The sequence below is a fragment of the Rhinopithecus bieti genome, unplaced genomic scaffold, assembly GCF_001698545.2.
Source record: "Rhinopithecus bieti isolate Rb0 unplaced genomic scaffold, ASM169854v2 scaffold_7648, whole genome shotgun sequence".
NCBI lineage: Eukaryota > Metazoa > Chordata > Mammalia > Primates > Cercopithecidae > Rhinopithecus > Rhinopithecus bieti.
The window spans coordinates 480,918-500,620 of NW_016805609.1; the positions used below are offsets into that span (position 1 = coordinate 480,918).

General features: G+C 42.6%; 1 protein-coding gene across 1 annotated transcript in view; it reads left to right on the top strand.

Moving 5' to 3' along the window:
- The window catches only part of TJP2 (tight junction protein 2), a 114,255-nt gene that overhangs the window by 68,901 nt on the left and 25,651 nt on the right, over window positions 1-19,703 (top strand). Inside the window, 10 exon segments of the mRNA XM_017873052.1 lie at window positions 1,410-1,463; window positions 5,180-5,304; window positions 7,096-7,124; window positions 7,127-7,197; window positions 9,690-10,293; window positions 15,269-15,372; window positions 15,984-16,137; window positions 17,720-17,828; window positions 17,936-18,069; window positions 19,481-19,547. Of these exon segments, the coding sequence (XP_017728541.1) occupies window positions 1,419-1,463; window positions 5,180-5,304; window positions 7,096-7,124; window positions 7,127-7,197; window positions 9,690-10,293; window positions 15,269-15,372; window positions 15,984-16,137; window positions 17,720-17,828; window positions 17,936-18,069; window positions 19,481-19,547 (1,442 nt within the window). The 5' untranslated portion in view covers window positions 1,410-1,418.

The window sequence follows — 19,703 nt, forward strand, 5'->3', positions numbered from 1 at the left end:
GGAGTTTGAGACCAGCCTGATCAACATGGTGAAACCCCATCTCTACTAAAATACAAAAATTAGCCGGGAGTGGTGGTGTGCACCTGTAATCCTAGCTACCCCAGGAGACCAAGTCAGGAGAATCGCTTGAACCTGGGAGGTGGAGGTTGCAGTGAGTCAAGATCACACGACCGCACTCCAGCCTAGGTGACAGAGCGAGACTCCGTCTCAAGCAAAACAAAACAAAACAAAAAACCAGTGTATACACATACTATAGATACTCCGTTTTTGTCTGTGGCTGCTGTTTCAAATATTTAAAGTCTTTGATTCTTCAGTTTATGTTTCTTTTACCTCTCACTCATGGTGATGTGGATGTTTAAATTGTGGGCTCATTTCTTTGGATACATACTATCTGGGGAGTCCTTGAAGGCTGTATTTGAGTGTGATCTCTGGAGAGGATTCGCATCTGCCTCTGTGTACCTGGTGGTATGGCCAGTGCAGAACCACAGTAGGCATGAGTGTTTGGCAGGGTGTGGTCACGTCTGTAATATGAATGCCCAAACCTATGTGAATACAGGTCTGTTGATAGAAATTCTCCAGGGTTTTATTTTTAGTTATTTCCACTCTACCCATAGCCAAGGATGAGACAGTCCCTGCATCTCCATCTGTGTCCCGGTATTTTGTTCCCCTAATAGATCCACCCAGACCTGATTTCCCACCCTGTTTGGATCCCCAGCCTCCTCTAAAAGCCTGCCTCAGTGCTGGCTTGTCTCTGTGGTTCTGAGTGTTGTTGGCGTTTCTAGCTTTCTCAAGGCAGCCTGCATTTAATAGATTATTATTTGTAAAATGACACCACCAGTTTTAGTTTTTTCTAGATACCTACTTTGGAATATTGTCAGAGATGGAAGTCCCAGTGGTCCATTTATGAAGACATTAATCTTTCATACCCAGTGATACAGATGGAGAAAAAGCCAAAAGATCCCGCAGGTCGCCCAGTTGGGCGTACCCTATGATAAGGCTAAGGCTATTTTTAGACATAAACATGGAGAAAACTTGCCTACGAAGTCACCTTTGACAGGAAGAGGGGGAGAACGATTAGAAAAAAATCTATTTGAAACTAGATATTTTAAAGGGTTTTATGATGACGGTGTTTTGGAATAGTGATAATAAAAGGACTCAGCACTTAACATTCCATTCTTTTTAGGGTCTATCTCTCACTGTGTATTTCACTTACCTTTCAAGTATTGTTTCCAGTTTCATTTCACTGAAGGAGTGTGTTTGAAAATAGGTAGCATAATGAACAAATATTAACTCTTTTTGGTATAGAGTGTGAGCTGGACTTGATGTCGAGGCATTTTGAATGATAATTTTATTTCTAGTATTGAAAAGGTTGTGGTTTTCATCAGACTGGTTTTGTTTTGTTAAAACAGGCCCCAGGCATGGAAGAGCTGATATGGGAACAGTACACTGTGACCCTACAAAAGGTGAGTTCTGCATATTTCATATATTCTACAGTCATGTTCTTGATTTTACGGATCATGGATCTTATTTATTTTTGCCTACACACAGTTTTGACTTTTTTTTTTTCCCTTGAGGTGCATAATGCATTATAGATACTAACTGCTAATAGTTGCTATGTTAAGAAAGATTTGCATGCTATTGTATTTTTTGATTAAGGACTGTTTAATATAGAACATTTTAGAGGTTATTTAGTGTATACACTTAACTCCAGATAGAACAGGTTATGAAAGAGAGAAAAGAAAGGGAAGAATGAAAATGACCTGTAATGTTTAAGGAAGTTGAGGGAGCTATTTACAACTTCTGTAATTTTAATTATAACATATACATACCTTATAACTCTTAAGAAGTGTAGGATCCAAGAGACTGTAAATCATTTGGGTGAGGCTGAGCTGGAGAACTGCCCTCATGGTTCCGCATTTTTTTTTTTTTTTGAGATGGAATTGCACTCTTGTCGCCCAGGCTGGAGTGCATCTAGTCTCACTGCAATCTCCGCCTCCTGGGTTCAAGCAATTCTCCTGCCTCAGCCTCCCAAGTAGCTGGAATTACAGGTGCCCATCACCACGCCTGGCTAATTTTGTATTTTTAATAGAGACGAGGTTTCTTCATGTTGGTCAGGCTGGTCTCAAACTCCCAACCTCAGGTGATCCACCTGCCTCGGCCTCCCAAAGCGCTGGGGTTACAGGCGTGAGGCACCATGCCCAGCTGGTTCCACATTTTTATGCTATCAAGCTGCCTTCCAGTCTTCATGACTGTGATTTTCCTGGGTTCTGCAGGGTTTCTTCTGGCTCTGAATTCCTCCAGGATCTGTCATCTCCTAGAGGGACCGTAAGTTCCTCATAGGGAGAGTTTTCCTTTGACCCTCAGAACTGTGAGCTTCAAGCTTTGTCTTCTATGAAAATTAAAGACATTCCTGAATTTAATGTTTATTGAATTAATCCAGGTAGAAAAAAATGTCTCTGGGCCAGTGCCCAGACTTCCAGATCAGTAATCACAGTTTCTGCAGTTGAGGGGTTTTGTCTGCTTAGGTCTTATTTTTCAACTCTCCTCATCTTTCTGACTCTCCTCTGCCCTTTCCCTGAGCATTTCATGCATTCCTTGAGTTGTGGACCCAAAATTGGCAGAGGTCAGAGATTGTTTTAGGCTTTGCATAGAGGATGGAGCTGCCTCTGTCTAAAACCAGGTGCCAGCTGGTGGAAGCTGCCCAATTCAAAGCCATGTGATTAATAGACAACACCCTCAACCTGTTTTGAGTTTGTAATTGTTTATAATCAGTCAGCATAGTGGGCCCTACATGGGAAACTTTCCTTGGGAGGAAAGATTTTCTTTTAGTCTCAGAGTAAATTTTTATATAGTCTAACCCAGATTTAAGAATATGCAGTCACATATACTCATTATCTGGATGAAACTGGGCTTAGATTTTTTTTTTTTTTTTTTGAAATGGAGTCTCATTCCATTGCCCAGGCTGGAGTGTAGTGGCATGATCTGAGCTCACTGCAACCTTCACATCCTAGGTTCAAGTGATTTTCCTGCCCCAGCCTCCTGAGTAGTTGGGATTACAGGCATGTGCCACCATGCCTGGCTAATTTTTATATTTTTAGTAGAGATGGAGTTTTGCCACGTTGGCCAGGCTGGTCTCGAACTCCTGGACTCAAGCAATTCTGCCTTGGCCTCCGAAAGTGCTGGGATTACAGGCGCGAGCCACTGCACCTGGCCCAGACTTAGCTTTTTAAAACAATGAATTAGGATTATGTATCATCTGTGCTCACCATTGTGCATTGCTAGACCGATCATGGATGTAATAAATCTTATTTCCTATCTTCCATGCATGTAGAAAAGGGTTTAATGCTTTGCTTTCTCATGAGATCTCAACACACATTTTATGTTCAAATTTTATCTTTAAAATCCGTTTATGGGCTGGGCACGGTAGCTCATGTCTGTGTGAGGCTCATGCCTCCACACTTTGGGAGGTGGAGGCAGGCAGATCATGAGGTCAGGAGATCGAGACCATCCTGGCCAACATGGTGAAACCCTATCTCTACTAAAAATACAAAACTTAGCTGGGTGTGGTGGCGCATGCCTGTAGTCCAAGCTACTCGGGAGGCTGAGGCAGGAGAATTGCTTGAACCCGGGAGGTGGAGGTTGCAGTGAGCTGAGCACCACTGCACTCCAGCCTGGCAACAGAGCGAGACTCCATCTCAAAAAAAAAAAAAAACCATTTACGTCTTTTTCACTGTATGTTGAAATGAAACTACCGGCTCATCTACTTTGAGGTTAAAGGTATACTTTAAAAATACAATTTTAGGCAGCCATAAAAAAGAACGAAATCATGTCCTTTGCAGCACCACGAATGCACCTGGAGGCCATTATCCTAAGCAAATTAATGCAGAAACAGAAAACCAAATACTGCATGTTCTCACTTAGAAGTGGGAGCTAAACATTGGGTACACATGGACACAAAGATAGGAACAGTTAACACTGGGAATTCCAAAAGTAGGGAGGGAAGGAGAGGAGCAAAGCTTGAAAAACTACTTCTTGGGTACTGTGTTTAGTACTTGGGTGACAGGATCATTAGAAGCCCAAACCTCAGCATCAGACAATATCCATATATAGCAAACCTGCACATGTACCCCGAATCTAAAATAAAAATAAAGCAAAATAACGTTAAAAAGGATTGGCTAGCACAGGGAAGAGCAGTCTCTTCCCACGCAGCTAGAAAGTTGTGGGTTTTTTTGTTTTTTGTTTTTTAGAGACATCTCCGGTTGCCCATTTAGAGTGCAGAAGCTGCCTTTGCTTGTTGCAGCCTTGACCTCATAGGCTCAGGTGATTCTCCCACCTCAGCCTCCCTAGTAGCTGGGACCATAGACGTACACCACCATGACCAGCTAATTTTTTGTATTTCTTGTAAAGACAGGGTTTTGCCATGTTGTCCAGGCTGGTCTCGAGCTCCTGGACTCAAGAAATTTGCCTGCCTTGGCATCCCAAAGTGCTGGGATTATAGACATGAGCCATGAGTCTAGGCAGAAGGTTTTTTTTTTTTTTTTTTAAGATGTCAAAACATCATAATACACAGAAAAATTAAAAATATTTACAGTATAGGTAAAATGGTGGCTCCCTGTTGTAATCCCAGTGCTTTGGGAGTTCGAGACAGGAGGCTCATTTGAGCCCAGAAATTTGAGGCTGTGGTGAGTAGTGATCACACCACTGCACTCTAGCAACAGACCAAAACTCTGTCTCTTAAAAAAAAAAAAAAACTACAATAAGAAAATCTGAAAATGAAAAAAATACAGTTTTAGTACAGATTCAGTTTTTAGTGAAGTTTTTTCCAGCTCAGGCCAGCATGATGCAAAGAGGTACAATTGGTGCTTCAAACAGTACATTCCTATTTGGACTGAAGACATTGTTTCCTATTCCTGCCAGCTTCTAGTGATAACTCCAGTCTGCACTATCAATCTTTTCCAGCCTCCACAGGCTGTTTCTTTCAGATAAGGAATTTCCCTTTATAAACCTGTCAGCTGACTATGACTATGCTTTATTTTGTTTCTCATTTGTTTCTGTAAGCCCATCTGTTCCTGAACAGTCTCTGGTTATTGATTTGACCTTTATTTTATTGAGTGCTTGTAATAAATCCTGAAAGCCACTTATTGAAGGATTTTTAATATTTCTCCTCTCTGATGTACAGGATTCCAAAAGAGGATTTGGAATTGCAGTGTCTGGAGGCAGAGACAACCCCCACTTTGAAAATGGAGAAACGTCGATTGTCATTTCTGATGTGCTCCCGGGTGGGCCTGCTGACGGGCTGCTCCAGTGAGTGTCTCCCTCACCTCGCAGCCCCTGCCAGCCCTACTGGTTGGCCCTAGACAGGGTATTTTGGTTGGTATCCACTTTATATTAAAAAAAGAAAAAACAAACTTGTATATAACATTTGAAAAGTCTTCAAGCTGGAGTGGAACCCATAACACACCATGTTTGAACAATGCCCAAATCTTGGGAACACCCCAGCTTTGAAGCGAGGAGGGCAGTTGTTTCTGTAAGAAGGTAGTTCAAACATCCCTCCTAGGTTTAGGAATCATTTTTGAACATGCAGTTTTAAATTGGCATGCTTCTCAACCCCAATGCTTACCCAACACTGTTTATATTTGTTTTAATTTATATTCTTTTAAGAATTTAATAAGGAGACTTTGGTTTATTGATTATCTTATTTGTAAGAGGGATGTGGAAGTTGGGAAAATTTACTATAGGAAAACCACAAGTTTTCCAACTGCCAGCTTTCTGGCCTGAAGAGGTAACACCATTTTATTTTACTTTTTAATTATTATTATTATTATTTTTTGAGACAGAATCTTGCTCTGTCACCCAGTCTGGATTGCAGGGGTGCGATCTTAGTTCACCACAACCGTCACCTTCCGAGTTCAAGCAATTCTCTCCTGCCTCAGCCGCCTGAGTAGCTGGGATTACAGGTGCCTGCCACCACACCCAGCTAATTTTTGTATTTTTAGTAGAGACGGGGTTTTGCCATGTTGACCAGGCTGGTGTTGAACTCCTGACCTGAAGTGATCTGCCCACCTTGGCCCCCCAAAGTGCTGGGATTACAGGCATGAGCCACCATACCCAGCTGGTAACCCCATTTTAAATGATGCATGCCTGATTCCCACAGGATAACTTCTCAGGACAAAATCTAAAGTTAACTCTATGGCTGCATTGGCTAAATAGCTCAAAAGTTTAGGTTCTGTTGGTGTTTAAAGCCTCTGTGGTCTAAGCACAGTGGCTCATGCCTATAATCCTGTACTTTGGGAAGCTAAGGTGGCAGGAACACTTGAGGCCAGATATTCAAGATCAGCCTGGGCAACATAATGAGACCCTGTTGGGATGGCATGCATCTGCTCGGGTCCCAGCTACTTGGAAGGCTAAGGTGAGAATCCTTTGAGCTCGGGAAGTTGAGGTTGTAGTGAGCTATCATCAGTCACACGACTGCAGTCCATCCTGGGTGAGAGAGGGAAACCATGCCTCTTAAAAAATAAAATTATAGTTAAGAAAGCCTCTGTAGTTTTATCAAAGTTAGTAGTCTTTCACATGGAGAAATGCAAAATTTTAAAGTAATATTTGGGATGAACTGGAGCAATAGGATTCTGTGATTTCAAAATTTCTTTAAGAATCCAAGGCAAGCTTTTGGCCCTTTTCCTGCACAAAAGCACAAATGGATGGATATACACCTACTTGGAGGGAGTGTTTTTAGACTTTTCTGAAGCTCACCGTGCACCTCAGGCAATAAGGGATTGATAGAGAAGTTCCTTTTGGTGTCCAGACCTCACCATCATCAAGTACCAGTACCTCCTGGTGTGACCCTGTAGTTTGGGGAGATCAGGCCTCTCTCTTCCCAGATGATTTCCATTTAGACACTCAGAATTGAGCTGTATGGCCCCCAGTTCCTTTCTTTGGAAGATCTCATGCCAAGTTGACTGGGCCTTGGGCGCCACCAGACCCTGAGCCCTTTAGAAAGCCTTTCAGGTCGATTTGCTGCTTCTATTTGTTCCTAAATAAATAATTTGCAATGAATAGATGGGAGTTTTCATGACCCATTTTGTTTCTTGTTTACAGAGAAAATGACAGAGTGGTCATGGTCAATGGCACCCCATGGAGGATGTGCTTCATTCGTTTGCAGTTCAGCAGCTTAGAAAAAGTGGGAAGATCGCTGCTATTGTAAGTACTGGGTTTGCTTTCAACTCGCCTCAATAGCATTTTGGTTTTTTGCCCAGAAGAAAATTACCCCTTGCTTTTAAGCATTTGACAGAATTACATAACCTAGGGACTGCTGTACTTGGATTCTTAGTACTTTTGGAGGGGTATGAAGATGTGTGTAAGTTATCCTTCCTGCCTTTCCTTGTGTCTTCTCCTGAGGCCGGTGATTCTCTGATCTGAGTTAGTTTGCCTTAGGAACAAAGTTAGGCAATTATTCCCTAAGAGAATTAGCTAGATTCAGAAAAAATTTAGAAAAAAATTTTCAGCTCAAAAACTCATTATAAAGACCCAAGCAAGGTGTATTATATCTTCATAGACTAAGAGTTTCATTAGAAGGCTGTCTATAATCTTCATTCATCTATTCATTCATTCATTCACTGGCTGAGGATCAACTATGAGCTGGATGCCATTAGGCCCTGGAGCCAATCTGTGCTGCAAGGTGTGTTCACTCCAGTGGGGCAGGTAGACACACAAAGTGAGAATGCTAATAAAATAGGGATACACCCACATATATGGTGTGTATACACACACACACACACACACACATAGAGAGAGAGAGATCTATAGATATAGTTTTTTGTTTGTTTTTTTTTTGAGGTGGAGTTTTGCTCTTGTTGCCCAGGCTGGAGTGCTATGGTGCAATCCTGGCTCACCGCAACCTCTGCCTCCCGGGTTCAAGTGATTCTCCTGCCTCAGCCTCCCAAGTAGTTGGGATTACAGACATGCTCCACCACGCCTGGCTAATTTTGTATTTTTAGTAGAGACAGGGTTTCTGCATGTTGATCAGGCTGGTCCCGAACTCCCAACTTCAGGTGATCTGCTGACCTTGGCCTCCCAAAGTGCTGAGATTACAGGCGTGAGCCACCGCACCCAGCCACATATATGGTATTTAATGTTTTTCAACTTTATATTATGAAGATTTTCAAACAGGAAAGTTGAAAGATCAGTGTAATAAATATTTATCTTCTAAAATATTACTATTCTGTCATCTTTACTTGGTCTCTGTATGTATATAAACACTCATGTCTTGCCAACCATTCGAAGGAAAGTTACAGACATGACAGTTCATTTCTACGTACTTCACATGCATTTCCTGTGAATGAGGACATTCGCCTATATAATACTATTATCCAGTCTAAGAAAAGTAATAATTTTACAGTATTATCTAATATCCAGTCCATATCTCAAGATGTCTTTTTCATTTTTAGAGATGGGATCTTGAGTTTCCCAGGCTGATCTTGATCTCCTGGGTTCAAGCGATCCTTCCACCTCAGCCTCCCAAAGTGCTGGGATTACAGGTGTGAGCCACCATACCTAGCTCTCAGAATGTCTTTGATAGGTGTTTTCTTCCCTATCCAGGATCCAGAGTTCACTCATTGCATTTAATCATTATCTCTTTAGTTCCTTTTACTCTAGAAGGGTTCCTCTTTACCCTTGCCCCTCTTCCCCACCCCTCACTTTAAAAATGGCATTGGGCCAGGCTCAGTGGTTCACGCCAGCACTTTGGGAGATGGAGGCAGGCAGATCACCTGAGGTCTGGAGTTCGAGACCAGCCTGGCCAACGTGATGAAACCCCGTCTCTACTAAAAATACAAAAATTAGCCAGGCATGGTGGTGTGCGCCTGTAATCGCAGCAGTCGGGAGGGTGAGGCACGAGAATCGCTTGAATCTGGGAGGCAGAGGTTGCAGTGAGCTGAGTACAGTCCAGCCTGGGCAACAGAGTGAGAATCGGTCTTAATAAATAAGTAAATAAATAAGGCATTGACTTCCTTAAAATTTTAAAAATTTATGCATAATGCATAGTTACAGGGTATGTGTGATTAATTTAATACATTCATATGATTTGTAAAATTCAGACCAGATTGGGTGTGTTCACAATGGTATGGCCATAGACATGATTTGTAAAATTCAAATCGGTGTTTTTGGAATAATTGTCCTTTCTTTATGGTAGAAACATTTAGATTATTCCCTTCCAGCTATTTTGGAATGTACAGTGGATTCCTGTAAGCTATAGTCACCCTACCAATCTCACATTAGGTCTTATTTCTTCTGTCAGACCATATATTTGTACCTATCAATCAACTTCTCTTCATCCCCCTTTCCCCCCTAGGCAGGTAGGTATAGAATGTCACACTTTCTGAATTTTTGTTTGAGTTTTATAACTTAGCGATTTGGGCCTCTGAGGCTTTTCAAACTTGAGTAGAAGCAGATTTTGGAGGTACTATTTTATTATTACCTTAATTCAAGGCACTGTACTCAGAGCTTCAACATCGTTGTCTTATTCTAACCCTGTGAGATTTTTATTGTCCGTTTCCCAATGAGGAACCTGAACTTTAGTGAGTCGGCAGGGATGCAGTTTTACTAAAACCAGAACTAGGGCTCTTAAAACGACTGCCTTCTCCACCTTCAGTTGTGATTGTCCTGCATCCACACTGAGTTTGTTTTGACAACAGGTGGTCAAGAGGCCCCGGAAGGTCCAGGTGGCCCCGCTTCAGGCCAGCCCTCCTCTGGATCAGGATGACCGGGCTTTTGAGGTGATGGACGAGTTTGACGGCAGAAGTTTCCGGAGTGGGTACAGCGAGAGGAGCCGGCTGAGCAGCCATGGGGGGCGCAGCCGCAGCTGGGAGGACAGCCCGGAAAGGGGGCGTCCCCACGAGCGAGCTCGGAGCCGGGAGCGGGACCTCAGCCGGGACCGGAGCCGTGGCCGGAGCCTGGAGCGGGGCCTGGACCAAGACCATGGGCGCGCCCGAGACCGCAGCCGTGGCCGGAGCCTGGAGCGGGGCCTGGACCACGACTTTGGGCCATCCCGGGACCGCAACCGCAGCCGCGGCCGGAGCATTGACCAGGACTACGAGCGGGCCTATCACCAGGCCTACGACCCAGACTACGAGCGGGACTACAGCCCGGAGTACAGGCGCGGGGCCCGCCACGACGCCCGCTCTCGGGGTCCCCGAAGCCGCAGCCGCGAGCACCCGCACTCACGCAGCCCCAGCCCTGAGCCGAGGGGGCGGCCGGGGCCCATCGGGGTCCTCCTGACGAAAAGCAGAGCGAACGAAGGTAGGCGTGCTTGATGTAGGAAGAAAAGCAGTGTTGTGATAGGAATAACTAACTTTTTTTCTTTCTTTCTTCTTTTTTTCCCGAAAGAGTTGCTCTGTCGTCCAGGCTGGAGGGCAGTGGCAGGATCTCAGCTCACTGCAACCTCCGCCTACCGAATTCAAGCGATTCTCCTGCCTCAGCCTCCTGAGTAGCTGGGACTACAGGCGCCCACCCCCAGGCCCAGCTAATTTTGTATTTTTAGGGGAGACAGGTTTCAACATGTTGGCCAGACTGGTCTTGAACTCCTGACTTCAGGTGATCCATCCACCTCGGTCTCTCATAGTGCTGGGATTACAGGTGTGAGGAGCCACCGCGCCTGGCCAGGAATAGCTAACCTTTTTTTTTTTTTTTTTTTTTTTTGAGTCGGAGTCTTGAGTCTTGCTCTGTCACGGAGGCTGGAATGCAGTGGCCTAATCTGGGCTCACTGCAACTTCCACCTCCCACGTTCATGCAGTTCTCCTGCCTCAGCCTCCCTAGTAGCTGGGATTACAGGCGTGCACCACCAAACCTGGCTGAGTTTTTTATTTTTAGTAGAGATGGGGGTTACACCATGTTGGCCAGGCTGGTCTTGAACTCCTGACCTCAGGTGATTTGCCCACCGCAGCCTCCCAAAGTGCTGGGATTGTAGGCACGAGCCACTGCACCTGGCCAGCTAACTTTTTTTTTTTTTTTTTTTTTTTTTGAGACAGAGTCTCGCTGTGTCACCCTGGCTGGAGAATACAGTGGCATGATCTCGGCTTATGCAACCTCTGCCTCCCAGGTTCACGTGATTCTCCTGCCTCAGCCTCCCAAGTAGCTGGGATTATTGGTGCCTGCCACCATGTCTGGCTAATTTTTGTGTTTTCAGTAGCGAGAGGGTTTTGCCAGCTTGGCCAGGCTGGTCTCAAACTCCTGACCTCAGGTGATCTGCCTTCCTCGGCCTCCCAAAGTGTTGGGATTACAGGTGTGAATCACCGCGTCTGACCGAGCTATCGCTTGATTGCACTTAACCAGCATTGTACCCAGCATTGACCTAAATGCCTAACACCAATTAGTTCGTTTAATCCTCAGAACTACCTAATGAGGGAGGACTCTTGTATCTCCATTTTATAGGCAAGGAAACTGAGGCACAAAAGGTTCATTGACATACACAAAGTTGTGTCATCAGTGGAAGAGCCAGGCTCCAGAATTTTGGCTTTAAACTGGGAGAACAGTGATTCTCAAGGCAGTGCATTATCTGGGCACCTGTTAGAAATGCGGACTCTCAGGCCCAGGCCAGCCCCACTGGATCAGAAACCATGGGATGGGGCCAGTGCAGTGTCTCACACCTGTAATCTCAGCACTGTGGGAGGCCGATGTGAGCAGATCACTTGAGGTCACGAGTTGGAGGCCAGCCTGGCCAACACGATGAAACCCATCTCTACTAAAAATGCAAAAATTAGCTGGGCGTGGTGGTGGGTGCCTGTAATCCCCACTTCTCAGCTTGAACCTTGAGGGGCAGAGTTTGCAGTAAGCAGAGATGGTACCACTGTACTCCAGCCTGGGTGACAGAGCAAGACTCTGTCTTGGGGGAAAAAAAAAAAAGAAAGAAACCATGGGGTGGGCCCCCAGAGTCTCTGTGTTAATAAGCTCTCCTAGTGAACTTGCTGCATCTCAGTTGGAAAACCACAGTGGAGGACAGTACTCCGCCTAATCATTGTTGAGTTTCTGCTCTATGCAAGGGGCTATGTTGAATATTCTTTTACATAGTCCTCACAGGAACCCTGTATGTTAGGAGGCTTTGTTCCTGTTTTACAAGTGAGGAATACCATGATAGAGAGGGGTTTCATTTATTTATTTTTGAGATGGAGTCTCACTCTGTCACCTAGGCTGGAGTGTGGTGGCATGATCTTGGCTCACTGCAACCTCTGCCTCCTGGGCTCAAGCAATCCTCCCACCTCAACTTCCCCCACCAAGAGTAGCTAACTGGGATTACAGGTGTGCACCACCATGCCTGGCTAATTTTTTGGGTGTTTTTTGGTATACATGGGGTTTCACCATGTTGCCCAATCTAGGATCCACGTGCCTTGGTTGGGATTACAAAATCCTGGGATTACAGATGTGAGCCACTGTGCCAAGCCATACAGAGGAATTTATAGGGGATATTTATAGGTGAGGATTCTGAAACTCGGACTGGGGAAGTGACTTGCCCGTGGAAGCCAGTAAGTAAAGGTGGAGCTGGAACTCAAACTCCATCCTCTGGAAATAGGTGATTGGAAATAAGTAGGTGAGTGAGCAGGGCTTTTGAGCCTAGTGTTGAGATATGCCTAGCACTGTTTCTTGTCTTCTGACTGAAGATTCCTTGTAGCATGTAAAATCTTTAATTTCATTTTGTTCTCTTAATTGTTCTCATTCTAAGAGGAAAAAAGATAAAGAGCACCTGAGAATGCAAAGGAAAAGTCTTGTGTTTTAGGTTTGGGATTTGCATTTTGATAGCCTATCAGATGAGAGGGTTTGTTTTCTTTAGTTTTTTTTTTGAAGAGTTGAGTTATGTAACTAGGTGTCTATTGAAATAACTGAAGAATAATGCAAAGATGTGAATAGTGAGATACCTGGAGTCCAGTCCATGAAAATAAATGGGAACGTTGAGATTGCAATATCTCCCTGAGGAGTGTGTATCTTAGGAAGTGTAAGGATCTCAGTGGTTTTTTTGTTTGTTTTGTTTTGTTTTGTTTTGTTTTGTTTGAGACAGAGTCTCACTTTGTTGCCAGGCTAAAGTGTAGTGGTACGACCTTTGCTCACTGCAGCCTCCATCTCCTGGGTTCAAGCAGTTCTCCTGCCTCAGTCTCCTGAGTAGCTGGGACTATAGGCACCCACCACCATGCCCGACTAATTTTTGCACTTTTAGTAGAGATGGGGTTTCACCATGTTGGCCAGACTGGTCTCAAACCCCTGACCTCAGGTGATCTGCCCACCTCGGCCTCCCAAAGTGTTAGGATTACAGGTGTGAGCCACTGCACCCAGCCAGTTCCACTTTGTAAAAGAAAAATTTTTGCTACCTTTTATTAAGTTTTCACAATAATTTGGCTATTGTTGGCTAGGGTTGTGTAAGAATTAATCTTTAAAGAAATTCAACAGTAGGTGAGACCTACATTTGAGTAAGAAAAAATATGATCCAGCTATTACATTTCATGGCACCAGTTGTCTTTCTTAGAAGCTGGTCAACTGATTTTTTTATCTTCATTTGTGAAATGCCCACATACACACCAGTATATCTATTTGCAAAATTATAATGAGTGCATTTTTTAAGAGGATTGAGGAGTTGTTGAAAAGTGCCGGAGAGACGTTATCACTCAAGCTTGTCTCACTCAGCATTCTGTTCTGGGCTGTGAGGCTGTTTGACCACTAGAGGATCGCCATCCATGAAAGCAGCTTTGCCTTTCCCTTATTCCATTCTTGACTATCAGCTTCCTAAAGGACTAGGGCTGGACCACAACACTTCTAATCTTTGTGGTAAGATCTGGCTGGCAAGTTTACCATAAATCATTTAAAACTTATTTTAAAATCGACTTCATACCTTTCCTGAATTGTGGAAAGTTACTTTGTTTTGTAATTATAAGATTTTTAGTTTGAACAATGATAAAAAAATTTGTGCCTGTTTTAAAACCTGCTCTGTTGTGGTGGTTTCCTAGAATGTGCAAGTTTATTCTTAAAATAATGTATTTGTACAAGTTTATTAAGTAAAACCAGAATAGTCTAGCCTTGAAAGTATTTAAAAATATGCATACTTAGTAATTATAATGTTTTTGCTTTTAATAGCAATTCAGAGTCCATAAACCCCCAAAGCTATTTTGGTTTTAGTTAAATGCTTTATTAATTGCTTTGCCTAACTTCTTTACCCCTTTTCTTCACCCACTGAATTCCTTTCAATGCCAAACTTCATATAATCTAAAGTGCTAGATTTTTTGCAGTGCCTTCCTGTAGACAGCCTCATTGTCAGCAGGACATGCCTATTAAAGTGTGCTGAATTGTTTTTGTCTCCCCAAAATTTTATTTGAAAAGTGTTAATTTGGCCAGGCACAGTGGCTCACACCTGTAATCCCAGCACTTTGGGAGGCTGAGGTGGGTGGATCACCTGAGATCAGGAGTTCGAGGCCAGCCTGGCCTACATGGTGAAACCCTGTCTCTACTAAAATACAAAAATTAGCTGGGTGTGGTGGTGGGCACCTGTAATCCCAGCTACTTGGGAGGCTGAGGCAGTAGAATCGCTTGAACCTGGGAGGCAGAGGTTGCAGTGAGCTGAGATCATGCCCCTGCACTCCAGCCTGGGTGACAAAGCAAGATTCTGTCTCAAAAAAATAAAAAAAGAAAAATGTTAATTTTATAGCAGATACACTTATAACCTTCACCTAGTTTTACCAATTAACATTTTGCCACACTTACTTTCTTTTTCCTCCTCCTCTTTTTTCTTTCCTTCTGCTCCATTACCCTCCCTGTATCTCTCTCAGTGGGTTTTTTGGTACTATTTAAGTAAGTTGCAGGCAACTCACTATTACCCATAAATATTTCAGAGGTATCTTCCAAGGATAAGAACATTCTCCTACATCAGTCACCGTAATACCATCATCACACTTAAGAAAATTAGCATTAATATCCCTTTCATGTATTATAGTTCATTTCAAATTGCTCCAAATGATGTAACTCATTCTCCTCCCACCCTCCACTGGATCAGGGAGACCTATGATTGTTCATGCATTGCATTTGGTTTTTATGTGTCTTTTAATCTAGAACAGTTTCTCTGCCTTTTTTGTTTTTTATGGCATTGACTTTTTTGAAGAGTTCAGGCCAGTCATCTTACAGAATTTCCCATATACAAAATTAACTTTTTAATATATATTTTAAAATAGTCCTATAAACCAGACTAAGTTTTCTGAACAAGTTGATGACATACGTGTATGTTTATGTGTTTGTCTCCTAGAGTATGGTCTCCGGCTTGGGAGTCAGATCTTCATAAAGGAAATGACCAGAACGGGTCTGGCAACTAAAGATGGCAACCTTCACGAAGGAGACATAATTCTCAAGGTGGGTAGATGAGGGCAGAGAACAGTAGTGTGCATACTGCCGTTCATAGCCTGCATGTCCGCATTCAGCACCAACACAGTGAGACTTAGATGCAGTGAGAGTCAATGTTGACAGAGGTGGCAAGAGCAGCATAATGAGATGAGTTTTATCAGAAAAACCAGACATCGAGGGTTGTAACAGTTTAATGTCAGTTTAGAAATCAAAAGCAAAAAACTCCATGAATATTTTCTTCTTTCCTGTTTAAACTTTAGGTGCCTATTCCTTAAACTAAGGAAAGATGAGAAGGAAAGTTGGTGGTGTATGAATGTTGAATATTTAATAGGTCTTGTAAACCTCTCCAGTCAGGAAACACGTTCCAGTAGTAAACCAAACCATTGTCTTGAGCTTGGAAGTTAAATAAATTAGCAGAGTAACTTACACCTGTATTTGGAATCCAGGCATGCAGGATTATATTTAATTTAAAGGACAATTCATTTTTATTGAGTCATCCTAAAGCCAATATCTGTTTGAATATCTGAACAAAGCCTTTACATTTTTAAAAGGGGAAAATATGAATTTTCTACTGTGAATAATTTTATTGCATTTAACATTACCATTCTTTATAAACACAGATCAATGGGACTGTAACTGAGAACATGTCTTTAACGGATGCTCGAAAATTGATAGAAAAGTCAAGAGGAAAACTACAGCTAGTGGTGTTGAGAGACAGCCAGCAGACCCTCATCAACATCCCATCATTAAATGACAGTGACTCAGAAATAGAAGGTAAAGGAAGAGGAGGCTGTGAGCTTGGGTAGAAGTGAGGAGGGCCGTTGCTTCCCCATTCTTCTATTTAGTGTAGCTGTCCAGCTGGAAGTTAAATTTCCAAGGAAAACCACCTTGAAACCTTAATCCCCAAAGGTCACTGTTTGGTTGTAATTTGCTTATTAAAGTGCCTATTGAAATTAGGTTTCCAATATAAAATTCTGGTGCACTTGCAAACTCTCAGAGAACTATTAATTAGGCAATTGAAAGCAAAACGTGTCAGTAAAAAAATGTGTGTTTGATTGGTTCAAAGAGCTAACCATATCATGTATATATTTGCTAGTTGCTCTTTTTTTTTTTTTTTTTTTAGACAGTTGCACAGGCTGGAGTCCAGTGGTACAACCTTGGCTCACTGCAACCTCTGCCTCCAGGGGTTCAAGTGATTCTTCTGTCTCAGCCTCCTGAGTAGCTGGGATTATAGGCGCCTGCCACCATGCCTGGCTAATTTTTGTGTTTTTGTGTTTTTAGTAGAGATGGGGTTTCGCCATGTTGGTGAGGCTGGTCTCAAACTCCTGACCTTGTGACCCGTCTTGTCCTCCCAAAGTGCTGGGATTACAGGGGTGAGCCACCAGGCCCAGCCTTAATTGCTCATTCTTTAAAAGTGGCGATTAGTATTTCTAATAGAGAAGACAATTTGGAGAATAGCTAAGACAAGTAGATGCTAAAAAAGAATCAAAATGGCTAATATTGTGGCATTCATTAGTTAGCAGTCTCCATCACCTCTTCCCTTTTAAAGAGCTATATTCGTTATGTGAATATGAATTATACATAGGATAACATTTTAACCTTGTAAAAATTGCCAATAGAAATAATCACAATATATCCCACTGAATCATCTACTGTTGCTTTTATGCAGAGAAGTTTAGAAAATATTAAGTTACCAAGTTGTAAAGCAGGCTTTTGTTGATTTTTTTTTTTAAAGGAATTTCTTTATAAAACCTTAAAACTTAATTCAGTTTCCAATGTATCAGAAGTTGTCGATCACTGTTATGGATGCAGTGCAGGAAAACAAAAGGAACATGAGAAATAATGCCAGCATGTTAGGGGGTTTGCATTTCTTTCCTTGCTACTCAGTATGTGGTCCTCATCCCCCAACCCCTGACCCCAGTAGCATCTGCATAATCAGGGAACTTGATAGAATTGTAGAATCTCAGTCTCCCCTCAACGGCCCCACAACAACTGTGTCCTAACAAGATTTGCATGCACCTTAAAGTTGGAGAAGCACTGGGCTTCTTGGGAAGAATTAGTGTATACATCTATGATCCAATAATAGAATTTTGACTCTTCTGTAGCAGCTTTGATGGAAAATGAGACAAAAGAGAAATACACAATTCTAAATTTGCCTTCCCCTTTATTAATTAATGCCTTTCCCTTAAAACGAGCAAGTTTTTCTCCAGGGGAGGACTATTAGACTAATAGCACATTTCCTGCCTACCTCCCTTCCATTTCCTGTGTTTCCTACCCAGAGAATAGTGCAATTTCTCTGGGTAGGAGAATATTTTAAATATTTTATTTAAAAGTCTTTTCTTATTTTTGAAACTAGATATCTCAGAAATAGAGTCAAACCGATCATTTTCTCCAGAGGAGAGACGTCAGCAGTATTCTGATTATGATTATCATTCCTCAAGTGAGAAGCTGAAGGAAAGGCCAAGGTAAGATGACATGCATTTTCCCTTGTACATGTCATTGTGAATATACACACATATGTATTTATGAAACTGTTATCTCTTGAGACATTAACATATGACATGTGCTTCAGTTCCAGAGAGGACACGCCGAGCAGATTGTCCAGGATGGGTGCAACACCCACTCCCTTTAAGTCTACAGGGGATATTGCAGGCACAGTTGTCCCAGAGACCAACAAGGAACCCAGATACCAAGAGGACCCACCAGGTAAGCCTTTAAGACCACTCAGTTTCAACAGTTGTGTTCAGAAGTATGTGCTCACACAGCCATAACAAAGAGTGAAATCATGTCCTTTGCAGCCACGTGGATGTAGCTGGAGGCCATTACCCTTAGCTAATTAACATGGGAACAGAAAACCACATAGCACATGTTCTCACTTTTAAGTGGGAGCTAAACATTGGGTACAAATGGACATAAAGGTGGCAATAACAGAAACTGGGGACTACTAGGGGGAAAACTACTAAAGGAGGAGATGGAAAGGGTTGAAAAACTATTAGGTACCATGCTCACACCTTGGTGGCAGGATCAGTTGTACCCCAAACCTCAGCATCATGCAGTATACCCATGTAACAGACCTGCACGTGCACCCCCTGAACCTAAAATAAAAGTTGAAATTATACATATATATGTATACATACATGTATGTGTGTATATATGTATGTATATACACGTATATATGTGTATGTATACAGATATGTATGTACATGTATATGTGTATATATAAATAAGAGTGTACTTAATTCCAGAGGGTGGCTGAAAGGGAAGAGAGAAATAAAAAATTATACATGGAAGAGGCCTTCCTTTCTCTCCCTCTTTTGACATTGACAAAGTATAAAATAATAGCCTTGTCTGAATGCCATTAGAATTGGTCACACTTTGTCATATTTGATGAGTTGAGGTCATTGTTTTCTCCCAGCCTCGATCTTGACCTCTTCCCCCAACCCTTCCCCACCACCCTACAATTATCATCATAATTTTATATTCACAAATATTTAAGGGGAAACAGTATCATTATTACATGTTTTTTAAGTTATTAAAATTCTATTGTTTTCTGTTTTTTTTTTTTTTTTTTTTGAGACGGAGTCCTCGCTCTGTCCCCCGGCTGGAGTGCAGTGGCCGGATCTCAGCTCACTGCAAGCTCCGCTCCAGGTTTACGCCACCATTCTTCCTGCCTCAGCCTCCCGAGTAGCTGGGACTACAGGCGCCCACCACCTCGCCCAGCTAGTTCTTTTTTTTTGTATTTTTTAGTAGAGATGGCGTTTCACCTTGTTAGCCAGGATGGTCTCCATCTCCCGACCTCATGATCTGCCCGTCTCGGCCTCCCAAAGTGCTGGGATTACAGGCTTGAGCCACCGCGCCCGGCCAAAAATTCTTTCTTCTTATACATGTGATCGTACACCTTGCATTTTAGAGGTTCATTTTTTATCTCTTGTATTTTGAGAAACCATTGGCACCTGCTAATGCTTCAGAGTTAAACTGTACCTTAGCAACTTTTTGTTCATGATGACATATGTGTGGCATAGACTTACATTTTTTTTGTGGATTTTGTGATTTTTCTATTTAGAAACGCACTCTTGTTAGTCCAGATTGATAACAGTAGGTATTTCTTAACCCACAGCTCCTCAACCAAAAGCAGCCCCAAGAACTTTTCTTCGTCCTAGTCCTGAAGATGAAGCAATATATGGGTATGTATTTCAGTCTCTCTTTGTTTTCCCTTCTTCCTTACAGCTCTTTCTCTGTAACTGAAATCCAGAAGAGTGGTGGTTTTTGCCTAGATGGTGATTTTGTACATTATCAGCCACCTTTAACCAACCCCCACTGGTAGTGCTTATGAGAAAGAG